Raw genomic sequence first — 12,093 nt, 5'->3', positions numbered from 1 at the left:
ACAAAAATCTGGTCTCTCGATGGGCAATCGGGAAGCCAGATCTCACACTCTGAGATTCAGCGTCCCTGCCAAGCCCAGAAATGGAGGAGCGACTCAAGCCAAATGGGGTTCCAAGAGAGATAATAGAGGAGGTGGTGAGGGGACTCTGGTGTACAAGGTTTATACCCAATACAGGTGGGTTAGTCACTAGCCAAAGTGCTACATTAACTATTACAGTTTAGTTAGTGTTTAGGACGTGCTACTTAACTATTACAGGCTTCTAAGTTCTGATAACTGGTATCATGGTCTCATCTCTGGCAAGGACATTGGCCATCAGAACTGCTGAATGTTATTTGGCTGAGAGTCAGTGTGATTCACTTAGAAGGGTATTAGTTATGGTAATCTCTCTTATGGTTAAGTTTACAAGGTGTTCCATATTTTGTTCTAAATACTTAAAATATCCACCAAATGTAAAGTAATGCCACAAAACATGTTTCTTTTAAAAACTGGCAGAATATAAATGATCATGTGTGCTGGATATGAGCTCTGACATAACTGGCAGACCCTAGGACATAGCCTAGTTTGTCTTGAGGCACTGAAGGTGCCCAGGGATTGATGAGAATAGATGGTTCTGGGTTGCTTTACACTTCTAAAGTTCCCATCCAGGGAAGGTAGGACAGGAGTTGCCACTGCAGCTTACAGACCCAAGTACACAGTTTTCTATGAGTGGGGCTTTAACTTTTCCACTATCTGGGATGTTGGGTGGCCCTGGAAGGGTCAGCTCTCATAGAAGGGTTGCATTAGCCAGGACGCACAATGGGAGAAACAAAAACTCTTATATACAACATGGGTAGGTGCACCACTCCCAAAAAACAACCAGAATTTTAGGAAATGTCCTGAATTTTAGATACTTATGGAACTTACTTTGAAGGCATTGAAATTGTAAAAAACTGAATAACAGGACAAAAAAAAATATCACTTTGGCTACTGGTGGAGCAGGGACTAACCACAAAACATCTAAATGAAAGAAAAAAGAACATAGTTAAATTCCAAGACAAGCAAATGTATTTAATGATTTTAATGGGTGTTTAATTCCTAAATTCACATGTGCCCCTATATAATTTCTTCTGATACAGAACAAAAACTGAAAAATTAATCTCAAGTCTTTTAATAAAAAGTAACTCTAGTAACAAAGAGTTAAGTTTAAATTTAGATGTGGATGCTAGGTGACTGGTAAAGCTTATCTGCTATATTTTCATTTGCTGAAATTCTCTGGTTACTTTTCATACCTACCTGTTCTTGTTTCATTTTTACCAGCTTTTTTTTTTTTTTTTTTTTAGATTTTATTTCTTTATTCATGAGAGACACAGAGAGAAAGGCAGAGACATAGGTAAAGGGAGAAGCAGGCTCCATGCAGGAAGCCCAATGTGGGACTCGACCCCAGGACTTGGGGATCACACCCTGAGCCAAGGGCAGACTCTCAACCACTGAGCTACCCAGGCATCCCTACCAGCTTTTGTTTCACAAATAATTGCTCTTTATTGATGTTTTTCCTTCATCTTTAATAATATTAAGCCTATTTATGTTCATTTAAAAAATATTATTCTGATAGATCCATTTTGTCTGAAGTGATTCATCTGCTGAGCATTTGACTTTGTTGTTTTCTTTGTTAGCATTAATTTTCTTCATAGGTTTTGAGTTTTGGTTTTCAGTTTATCTTCACTGGGAGATCCTCCCTCCTTCTCTGAGCCTTACCCACCACTCTACTCCTCTTTTTCTAGTGATTTTTAAAGTGCTTTCACCTCACTCTGTGGAGAGCCTTGTCCAGAACCAAGCTTTATGATGGGGGCTGAGTTAGGGCTTCTGTCCTTCAGTGACATTGGGAATATCTCCAACTCTGTCACTGAGCCTGATGGCAAGTGAGTTCAGGTTCTGGACACAAGATTTCATATCAGCTGTAGCCCTGGGCAGAGTGTGATGGCAGCATTAAATAAAGATTATTATTTTTAAAAAAGATTTTTTTATTTATTCATGAGAGACACAGAAAGAGAGGCAGAGACATAGGCAGAGGGAGAAGTAGGCTCCCTGCAGGAGCCCAATGAGAGACTCGATCCCAGGACCCCGGGATAATGACCTGAGCCAAAGGCAGACACTCAGCCACTAAACCACCCAGGTTCCCCTAAAAAGATTATTTTTAATTTTGAAGTAACTTAGACTGCAGCTTGGAGAGTTTCCAGGTAGGTAAACATGTGGAGATTTGGGGACGTGGCACACTCAGAGATGATGGAAACTCCATACCCTTTCCCTAAACCTTATCCTATGTATCTCTTCCATCTGACTGTTCCTGAGTTGTGTACTTTTATAATAAACGGGTTATCTACTAACAAAAAGAAGAAAAAAAGAAAAGAATAGAAAAAAGAAATAACAGACTTATAGAAGAGTTGCAGGTACAGAGAGTTCTCACATGCCCCTCATCTAGCTTCCCCAAATGTTAACATCTTATCTCAGCAAAGTACAATTATCAAAAGTGGAAAATTAGTGTTGTAAGATACTATTAACTAAACCTCCAACTTTATTCATATTTCACAAGTTTTTCTTTAATGTCTTTTTAAAAACTTTTATAATCCAATCCAGGATCCCACATTGCATTCAGTGATTTTCTATTTCTATGATCACATTTATGTTCATTAAGAAATATCTGTCCCTTCTCCCTGATTTATTTATCCCTTTGACTATGGACACAGGGATATTTATTTAGTCAATGGATTGTAATCCAATGCAATAGCCACTGGGTAACTTCCATCCCACCCCTAATACCACACAGTGGCCAGGCTTCCATATCCCCATCTCACCCAAGTACTTCTCTTCCCTATTTTCTATAGGAATTTCTATAACTCTTGGCCACCCCTGCTTCTTTCTTGACGTTAGGCCCAGGAGGCCCACTGTTTTTGTTTGAGATAAGTCTAAATATTTAGGGTTCAGCGGTTTAGCGCCACCTTCAGCCCAGGATGTGATCCTGGAGACCTGGGATAGAGTCCCACCTAAGGCTCCCTGCATGGAGCCTGCTTCTCCCTCTGCCTGTGTCTCTGCCCCCCCCCCCCCCGTGTCTCTCATGAATAAATAAAATCTTTAAAAAGAAAAAAAAGTCTAAATCTTTAGCATAACCTGCAAGGCATTACAGTTGGTTCCTATACAATTTTCTAGCTGTATCTTTTTCTCCTTCACTCTGTTGTTCTCAATGCTCCAGCCACATGGAACTTTTTCCTATTCTTTGAAAGCTATATACTCCACCTAGCCTCATGGTCTTTGCCACTTCGGTTCCCTCTGTCTAGAACAATCATCCTCCCCTCCTTTTTCAGCTGAGCCAGAGTGGCATTTTTGGATAATTACTATAATGTTTAATATCTGAACAGTCTAGGGCAGCCCCGGTGGCTCAAAGGTTTAGTGCCGCCTTCAGCCCAGGGCGTGATCCTGGAGACCCGGGATCGAGTCCCATGTCGGGCTCCCTGCATGGAGCCTGCTTCTCCCTCTGCCTGTGTCTCTGCCTCTCTCTCTCTCTCTCTCTCTCTCTCTCTCTCTGTGTGTGTGTGTGTGTGCGTGTGCCTCCCATGAATAATAATAATAAAAAAATACCTGAACGGTCTCTAGCCTCAAAATCCTTTGATCTAAAAGGTAAAGCCTCCAACAGGCATGCCCAACTTTGCCAGTTTTGTAAATTAGGAGTCTCCTTCAAGTGGAATATGTCAGCATCTATGAATTGGACCTCTCCTCGGGTATAAACTATGTCATCTTCTCTAAGGAATGTAACCAAAGCAGAAGAGAATCGGAAAAGGAGGCTACTGTTCACATGAAAGCTGAATGTCTTATTGTCAAGTCATTTGACTTTAGAACTGGTAGAAGAAGGGCACCTCAGTGAGTTAAGTATCTGACTCTTGATTTTGGCTCAGGTCATAATCTCAGGGTTGTGAGATCAAGCCCTACATCGAGCCCTGCATTGGGCTCTATGCTCAGTGGGGAGTCTGCTTGAGATTCTCTTCTCCTTCTCCCTCTGCCCCTCCCCCTGCTCACCTGTGTGCTCTCGCTCGCTCTCTCTAGAAACAAACAAGCAAATCTTTAAAAAATAGAACTGATAGAAGAATCAAGAAGATAACAGATGAGGAAGAGCTAGGAGAAATAAAGGAGCATCAAAAGACAGCAGAATTGCCAAATGAGCTCCTGTCACTGGCAGTGTTACATACTGACCAGTGGCTCTTCCTTTTCCAACACAGTCTATGGAAGAAGATTTGGTATGTTGTGAGGGTTCTCAATTTCCCTTGAGCGTGTGAAGGAGGGAGTTAAGTAGATCCAGTCTCCGTTTTCAAACATTGGTCAGAGCTGGAAATGGCCCACACTCAGTCACCTCTGCTTCCCCTTACTTTGGTACCATTAGCTCCATAATCTTGTAACTGGCAAAGGGTCAGTTCCTGTCATGAGTTCACACTGTGTTAGCCCAGCTATTGCCTTCTTTCATTTGTCGTCATGGTGGCATCCTTGGTCTGCAGATCTCTATGCCCAGGTGACTCCTGCCAGTGGGGAGGGGTGCAGGGGGTGCCTCCAAGTTCACTCCCTGAGGTTCCAGGTCTCTCATCTCATTTTCAGTGACAGATTCCCATCCTGCTCCACCTCTGTAGTTCTGAGACTTAGTGGAAGGAGGCTGGGATGGAGTTAGATGTCTACGCTGCCTGACAGATGCTGACATCTTCCCACTTAAAAGGTGACCCTAGACAGTCACCCTTCTCCATTTCCTGTGCAAAGTCTCAGCCCACAGCAGGCATACCCTGCAGTTGGTATTGATGCAGGCCCTCCTCCCTCTGCCATCTCTCCACAGATCACCCCTCAGCCAAGCACCTTCCAGTCAGTCCTGTCAGTCATTGTCTTCCAACTCTGACTCCAGGGTCTCTCCCAGCTTGAAGGGTCTGAGATTCTGAGGATTTGCCTTGAGGCTTTCTTTAGTCAGAGCTATTGAGTTTGGGAGCCTCACCCCATACTTTCTCTTGCATTCTACAGAAATCAGGGTGAAATGGCCCACACCTGCCGTGGCACCATCAACCTGTCCACTGCGCACTTTGACACGGAGGACTCTTGTGGTATCGTGCTGACCAGTGGGGCAAGGACCTACCACCTCAAGGCCAGCTCAGAGGTGGAGCGGCAACAGTGGATCACTGCCCTGGAGCTGGCCAAGGCCAAGGCTGTCCGCATGATGAGCAGCCACTCAGGTAGTAAGCACTTGGTGAGCGGGTATACATGCAGTGTCATGGTCTGGAGAAAGTGGGAATTGAAAGCGTTTGGGGGTGTTGGTGACCAGGAGACCCGGGGCTAGTCCAGACCAACCCTGGAAGGTGGAGGTGTGTGTTCACCCATCCCACCCAGCTCCATGTATCCTCAGCAGTGAGAGGCTTAGGTAGTCAAGGTTGGCTGGCAGTTCTGGGGATAGAAATATTTTCAGTGAGCAGGACCGTGTGTGTCTCTCTTTGGACAAGTCTGGTTTCTGGACTTCAGCAGACCCTTCAGATGCTGCAGTGGGTGAGACCCAGAGGCAGCAGCAGGGGTGGGAGTTCAGGATTATGCACCTGTGCCTGGGACCAGACTTTCTCCCAGGCCTATTTTGGAAATTGAAAAGCCAGAGCTGCTGCCTTTGTTGAGGTGGAAGGCCAGCTCTGATATCCTGAGCAAGACATTTAATTATTTACTTTAATACAGTTATTTTCTTAATATGTAATATCTTAATAAGATTCATAAAGCAACAGTTTCCAAAGCAAATGCAGTGACGCCTGCCCTGGACTCTCGTTCCCAGCCACCCACCCTGTCATCCCTCCTAGAAGCAACCAGAGCTACCTTGTGTCTTTTACGTATATATTAAAATTGGTACTTATTTTAAAATAAATGCAGTCTTCCACCTTGCTTTCTTTCCATTTAACAATATATCTTGGAATTTTTTTCCCTATCAGTACATGAAAAGTTTCCTCCTTGTTTTTACAACAGTATAGCACTTTGTTGTATGGATGTATCATAGTTTATTTAACTCAAAGCCTGTTGATGAACATTTAGATTGTTTATTTTGCTATGACACACTGTGTTGAAATGAGTAACCTTGTATTTCATTTCAATTTTGCAGAAATATAAATGAAGTGTATAGTCCAGAAGGCAGGATTGCTGGGTTAACAGGAGTGTGTTCATTTGTAATTCTGAGAGATTGTCAAGCTGTCCTCCAAAGGGGTTGTACTACCAGATGCCTGTAGCAGTGTGTGAGAATGCCTGCCTCCCACAGCCTTGTCCACCCAGAGGGATAGCAAATGTTTCTGATGGGTGAAAACTAGGTCCACACACACACAGGGAGGAGAGATTGAGAAGCTGTGATTCTTCTGAGGTTAACACAAAATGGTGTGTGTTTCCTCAGACCCATGTGGGGTTCTTTTAGGAAGGTAGGGCTCCAGGTATTCTCACAGCCTCTGTTCTCCATTAGCACACAGTCTGGTTGGAGAGACAGTGAATCCCATGGAAGGAACTCTAGCACAAAGCAGGATGAGGGATGCTATGATATCAACCGCCATACCCCATCCCTAGTCGGATTGTGTTGGGGTCTCACTCAGCAGTAGCTTCTCAGTACACACTGAAGGTCATTGAATATAGTCTGATCTTCTCTTTTGGTCTCACACATTTGGAGCATGGATCGCCCTGCCCTCCTCCCCCTTGTGACTCTTCCTTGGGGTCAGCACTTGTGTGACTCTGATGTGTCAACAGTGATGCTGAGCTTGGCAAGGGGTCCCTAGGATACCACTCCATTTCCTACTGAAGGAGGATGTTGGGGCCATTTCAGGCATGGGATATGGTGAAACCCCCAGTAGAGTCTGTGCTTTCTGTTTGGAGGTCTATGGAAACCTCTGTGGTGAATGTTAACTCAGCTGGGCAGTGCTAGGAATTGCTAAGCCTGGACTTCCCCTAGGGGAGGTTGGGACCCCTAAAGAAGTTGCCTCAGGCTCACCTTGCTTCATTTCATACCCCTTGGCATTGTCAGGGGCTGGAGACACAGCGCATGTCTTGTGTTCCCCAGGGTTAGCTTGGTAAGGACACAGCATAAACATTCAGGTACAATTAAAGGTAGTACTTGCTATATGTTGATGAGAAATGGTAGGATTCCTCTCCTTTGAGTATTTTGAAATATAAATTAACTAATGTGTGTGAAAGAGAAGCCTTCAGGAAGATACTGTGCTTTTATAGAAAGGCTGATTGTTTCTTGAAAAATAGTTCTTCTTATGGTAGCATTCTCTGCAAGGCAACACCCTTCTCCCACTGTTCTCAGGCTGTTGTTGGAGAGTTGTGGTTTGCAACGTTTCACATGGAGTAAGTTTCAGGTAACCCTGAATGAAGGAAGATAGCCTGGTGTGGTTCTCTGACTCTGGCTGATAGTGACCAAGGTAGGTCAAGGGCACAGACAGTACTCCAGAAAGACCCCCTGCATGTCATCCTGGGGCCTATCTGTTCCTTTCTAGACTGTGGACCAAGTCTCATCTAGCAGAAAGCCTACTTCCTACCTCTACCTACTTCTTGAAAACATCTGCTACTCCCCAGCTTTTCTGCCTCCCACCAGTCCAGACACCATCTCCTCTTACCAGGACATCTGCAACAACCTCCTCACTGTCTTCCTGTGAAGTCACTTCTCCAAACCACGGGCAGAATGACAGGTTAAAAAATGGGAATTTAATCATATACTGGCACTGCTTAAACTCTTGGGTGCTATAAATCAACTAGACTTAACAGACATATACAGAACACTCACCCAACATCAGCAGAACACATACATTCTCCTTTTTTTAAAAAAAGATTTTATTTATCTATTCATGAGAGACACACACATACAGAGAGAGGCAGAGACATAGGTAGAGGGAGAAGCAGGCTCCATGCAGGGAGCCTGATGTGAGACTTGATCCTGGGACTCCAGGGTCATGCCCTGAGTCAAAGGCAGATGCTCAACTGCTGAGCCACCCAGGCATCCCCACATACATTGTCCTTAAATGCATATGGAAAATTCTCCATGATGCTCTGTTAGGCCACATAAATCACACAAAGTATCTTTTTTCATGTGAGGTTTTCACAAAAAGTAGTTTTTTTTCAGTGAAATGAAGCTAGAAATCAATTACAGAAGAAACACTAGAAAATTCACCAATATGTATAAATTAAAACACTCTTGAATGACCCATGGTTCAAATATAAAATCATAATGGAAATTAGAAAATACTTTGAGTTTAATGAAAATGAAAATACAACATACCAAAACTTACAGGATACAGCAAGAGCAGTGTTCAGAGAAAAATTTATACCTATAAAATATACATTTTTAAATCTCAATAGCCAAACCTTACATCTTAAGAAACTAGATTAAGGAGACTAAACTAAACCAAAGCTAGCAGAAGAAAGGAAACAATAAATATAGAGTTGAGATAAATGAAATAGAGAATAGAAAAATAATAGAGAAAAATCAGTGAAACCAAAAAAGTTGGTTCTTTGAAACAATCAACAACATTGGCAGACCTTCCACCAGACTGATTAGGAAAAAAAAGAGAGAAGACTCCAATTACTAAAATCAGAAATGAAAATGAGGACACTACTACTGATCCTACAGAAATAAAAGGATTATAAAACAATACTATGAATGATTTTATGCTAACAAATTAGACATCGTAGATAAAATGGACAAATTCCTAGACACACAAATTACCAAAACTGACTAAAGAAGAAATAGAAAATAATAAGTAAAGAGATTGAATCAGTCCTAAAAAATCTCCCAACAAGGATAAGTCCAGGACCAGATAGTTTCACTGGTGAATTCTACTAAACATTTTTAAAAAGATTTTTATTTATTTATTCATGAGAGACGCAGAAAGAGGCAGAGACATGGGCAGAGAGGGAAGCAGACTCCCTGCGGGAAGCCTGATGTGGGACTTGATCCCAGGACCCCAGGATCACAACCTGAGCCAAAGGCAGACTCTCAACCACTGAGCCATCCAGGTGCCCCTCTACTAAACATTTAAAGAAGAATTAATGCCAATCCTTCTCAAACTGTTCCAAAATATGAAGAGGAGGGAAACACTTTCTAACTTACTCTGGGAGTCTGGCCCCATACCAAAGCCAAACAAAGACATCACAGGAAAAAAAAAAATTATAGGCCATTATCCCTTATGAATATAGATGTAAAACCCCTCAACACAATATCAGCAAACAAAATCCAACAGCATATCAAAAGGATTATACACCATGACCAAGTGGGATTTATCCCAGGAATGCAAGGGCAGTTCAAAGTAAGAAACCAATCAGTATATTAGACTACATTGATTGAAGGGGAAAAAAACCTCACATGATCATCTCAACTGATGCAGAAAAAGGACAAAATCCAACACCCTTTCATAATAAAAACATCAGCAAACTCAGACTAAAGTGTAACTTCCTCAACATGATAAAAGACATTTATGAAAAACCCCACAGCTAACATCATATTCAATGGTAAAAAAAAAAAAAAAAAAAAAAAACTGAGAGTTTTCCCCTAAGATCAGAAACAAGACAAGGATGTCTATTTTCAACATGGATATTCTATACTATACTGGAAGTTCTAGACAAGAAAAGGAAACAAAAGGAAAAATTGGAAGGGAAGAAGTAAAACTTCCTATTAGAGGATGACACAATCCTATATATGGAAAATCTCTAAGAATACACACACACACACACACACACACAACTATTAGAGCTAATAAACAAATTCAGCAAAGCTGCACAGCACAAGATCAACAACCCTCACTGGTATTTCTCTGTACTCACAATGAAGAATCCAAAAAAGAAGTGAAGAAAACAATTCCATTTAAATATAATCACAAATAATAAAATACTGAGGAATAAATTTAACCAAGGAGATGAAATCTTCACTGAAAACTGAAAAAAAAAAAATTACTGAATGAAGTTAAAGAAGACCTAAATAAATGGAAAGACATCTGTGTTCATGGATTGGAAGACTTAATATTAAGATGGTAATGCTGCCCAAAGCAATGTATAGATACAGTATGATCCATACCAAATTCCAATGGTCTTTTTTTCTTAGAAGTAAAAAAAAAAAATCATTCCAGGGAACCCAAAATAGCCAAAACAACCTTGAAAAAGAAAACAAATTTAGAAAACTCTAATTTTAAAACTTACTATAAAGCTGCAACTATCAACAGATGCCTGGGTGGTGCATCCAACTCTTGGTTTTGTCTCTGATCATGATCTCAGGGTCATGAGATCGAGCCCTGCATCAGGCTCCAAGCTCAGCACAGAGTCTGCTTGAGTTTCTCTCCCTCTCCCTCTGCTCTCCCCTCAGTGTACTTTCTCTAAAATAAATAAATCTTTAAGTAAAAACCTACAACAATCAAAACAGTGTGGTACTGGACCGAGGATAGACATACAGATCAATGAAATAAAACTGAGAGTATAGAAATAAACGTAATCCATGGGCAATGGATTTTCAACAAGGATACCAAGGTCACTCAATGGGGAAAGATAGTCTCTTCGACAAATGATGCTGAGATGACTGGGTGTTCACATATAAAAGAATGAAGTTGGACCTCTACCTCACACCATGTACAAAAACTCAAATGCATTAAAGACCTAAAAATATAAGGGTTAAAACCATAATACTTTAAGAGGGAAAAAAAGGAGTAAATCTTTGTGACCTTGGGTTTGGTAATGGTTTTTTAGATATAACACCAAAAACACAAGCAGCCAAAGACAAATATATATGTAAATTACTTTATCGAAATTTAAAACTTTTGTGCATCTAAGGATGCTTATTGAGAAAGGGAAAAGATGGGGTGTCTGGGTGGCTCAATGGTTGAGCATCTATCTGCCTTCTACTCAGGTTGTGATCCTGGGGTCCTGGTATTGAGTCCCATTGGGTTCAAAACCCTGATGCATCGGGTTCCCCAGAGGGAGCTTGCTTCTCCCTCTGCCTATGTCTCTGCCTCTCTCTGTGTGTCTCTCATGAATAAATGAATAAAATCTTGAAAGAAAGAAAGAAAGAAAGAAAGAAAGAAAGAAAGAAAGAAAGAAAGAAAGAAAAGAAAGAAAGAAAAAAAGAAAGAAAGAAAGAAAGGAAAGAAAGAAAGAAAGAAAGAAAGAAAGAAAGAAAGAAAGAAAGAAAGAAAGAAAGAAAAAGAAAAGGCAGCCCTGGTGGCTCAGCGGTTAGCACTGCCTTCTGCCCAGGGCATGATCCTAGAGACTCGGGATTGAGTCCCACGTTGGGCTCCCTGCTTGGAGCCTGCTTCTCCCTCTGCCTGTGTCTCTGCTTCTCTCTCTTCTCTCCTCTCTCTCTCTCTCTCTCTCTCTCTCTAAAGTCTTTTAAAAATTCATTAAAAAAAAAAAAAAGAAAGGGAAAAGACAACCCACAGAATTGGAGAGAATATTTGTAAGACATGTTTTTGATGAGTCTAGAATGCATGATATTAATGGACAGAGTACTTGAATAGACATCTCTTCAAAGATTTACAAATGGCTAATAAACACATGAAAGATAATCAACATTGTTAGTCATTAAGAAAATGACAGAACATGAGATAAAACTTCACACCCATTAGGATGGATATTATCAAAGACCAAAACCCAGCAACAATGGAAAGTAAGCATTGACAGGGACATAGAAGATTAGAACCCTCAAACATTGCCAGTAAGAATGTAAAATGGTGCAGCCACCGTGGAAACTGTCTTAGTAATTTCTCACTAAGTTAAAGATACGACCACTCATACGACCCTAGCAATTTCACTCCTGGGCATATACCCAAAAGAATTGATAACCGATGTTCAAACAAACACTTGTACATAAATATTCATAGTATCCATTATCCACAAGAGCCAAAAGGTGAGCATAGCCCAAATGTCCATCATCAGATGAGTGGATGAACAGATGTGGTGTATCCATACAACGGCATATTACTGAGCAACGAAAAGGAATGGAAGTACTGATACATGCTACAACATGGATGAACCTTGAAAACTCATTAAATAGAAGAAGCCAGATACAGGAGGCCACATATTGTATGATTCTGTGTATAGGAA

The 12,093-nt window shown here is 41.3% G+C and overlaps 1 protein-coding gene across 3 annotated transcripts in view; it reads left to right on the top strand.

Moving 5' to 3' along the window:
- OSBP2 (oxysterol binding protein 2) overlaps positions 1-12,093 on the top strand; it is a 189,431-nt gene that overhangs the window by 48,255 nt on the left and 129,083 nt on the right. For all 3 annotated transcript variants that reach the window (XM_041728512.1, XM_041728510.1, XM_041728511.1), the window contains one exon: positions 5,026-5,234. In XM_041728512.1, the coding sequence (XP_041584446.1) occupies positions 5,026-5,234 (209 nt within the window). The remainder of the gene's footprint in view (positions 1-5,025; positions 5,235-12,093) is intronic.

The sequence above is a fragment of the Vulpes lagopus genome, chromosome 14, assembly GCF_018345385.1.
Source record: "Vulpes lagopus strain Blue_001 chromosome 14, ASM1834538v1, whole genome shotgun sequence".
Lineage (NCBI taxonomy): Eukaryota > Metazoa > Chordata > Mammalia > Carnivora > Canidae > Vulpes > Vulpes lagopus.
This window is presented reverse-complemented; position numbering and strand designations above follow the sequence as displayed.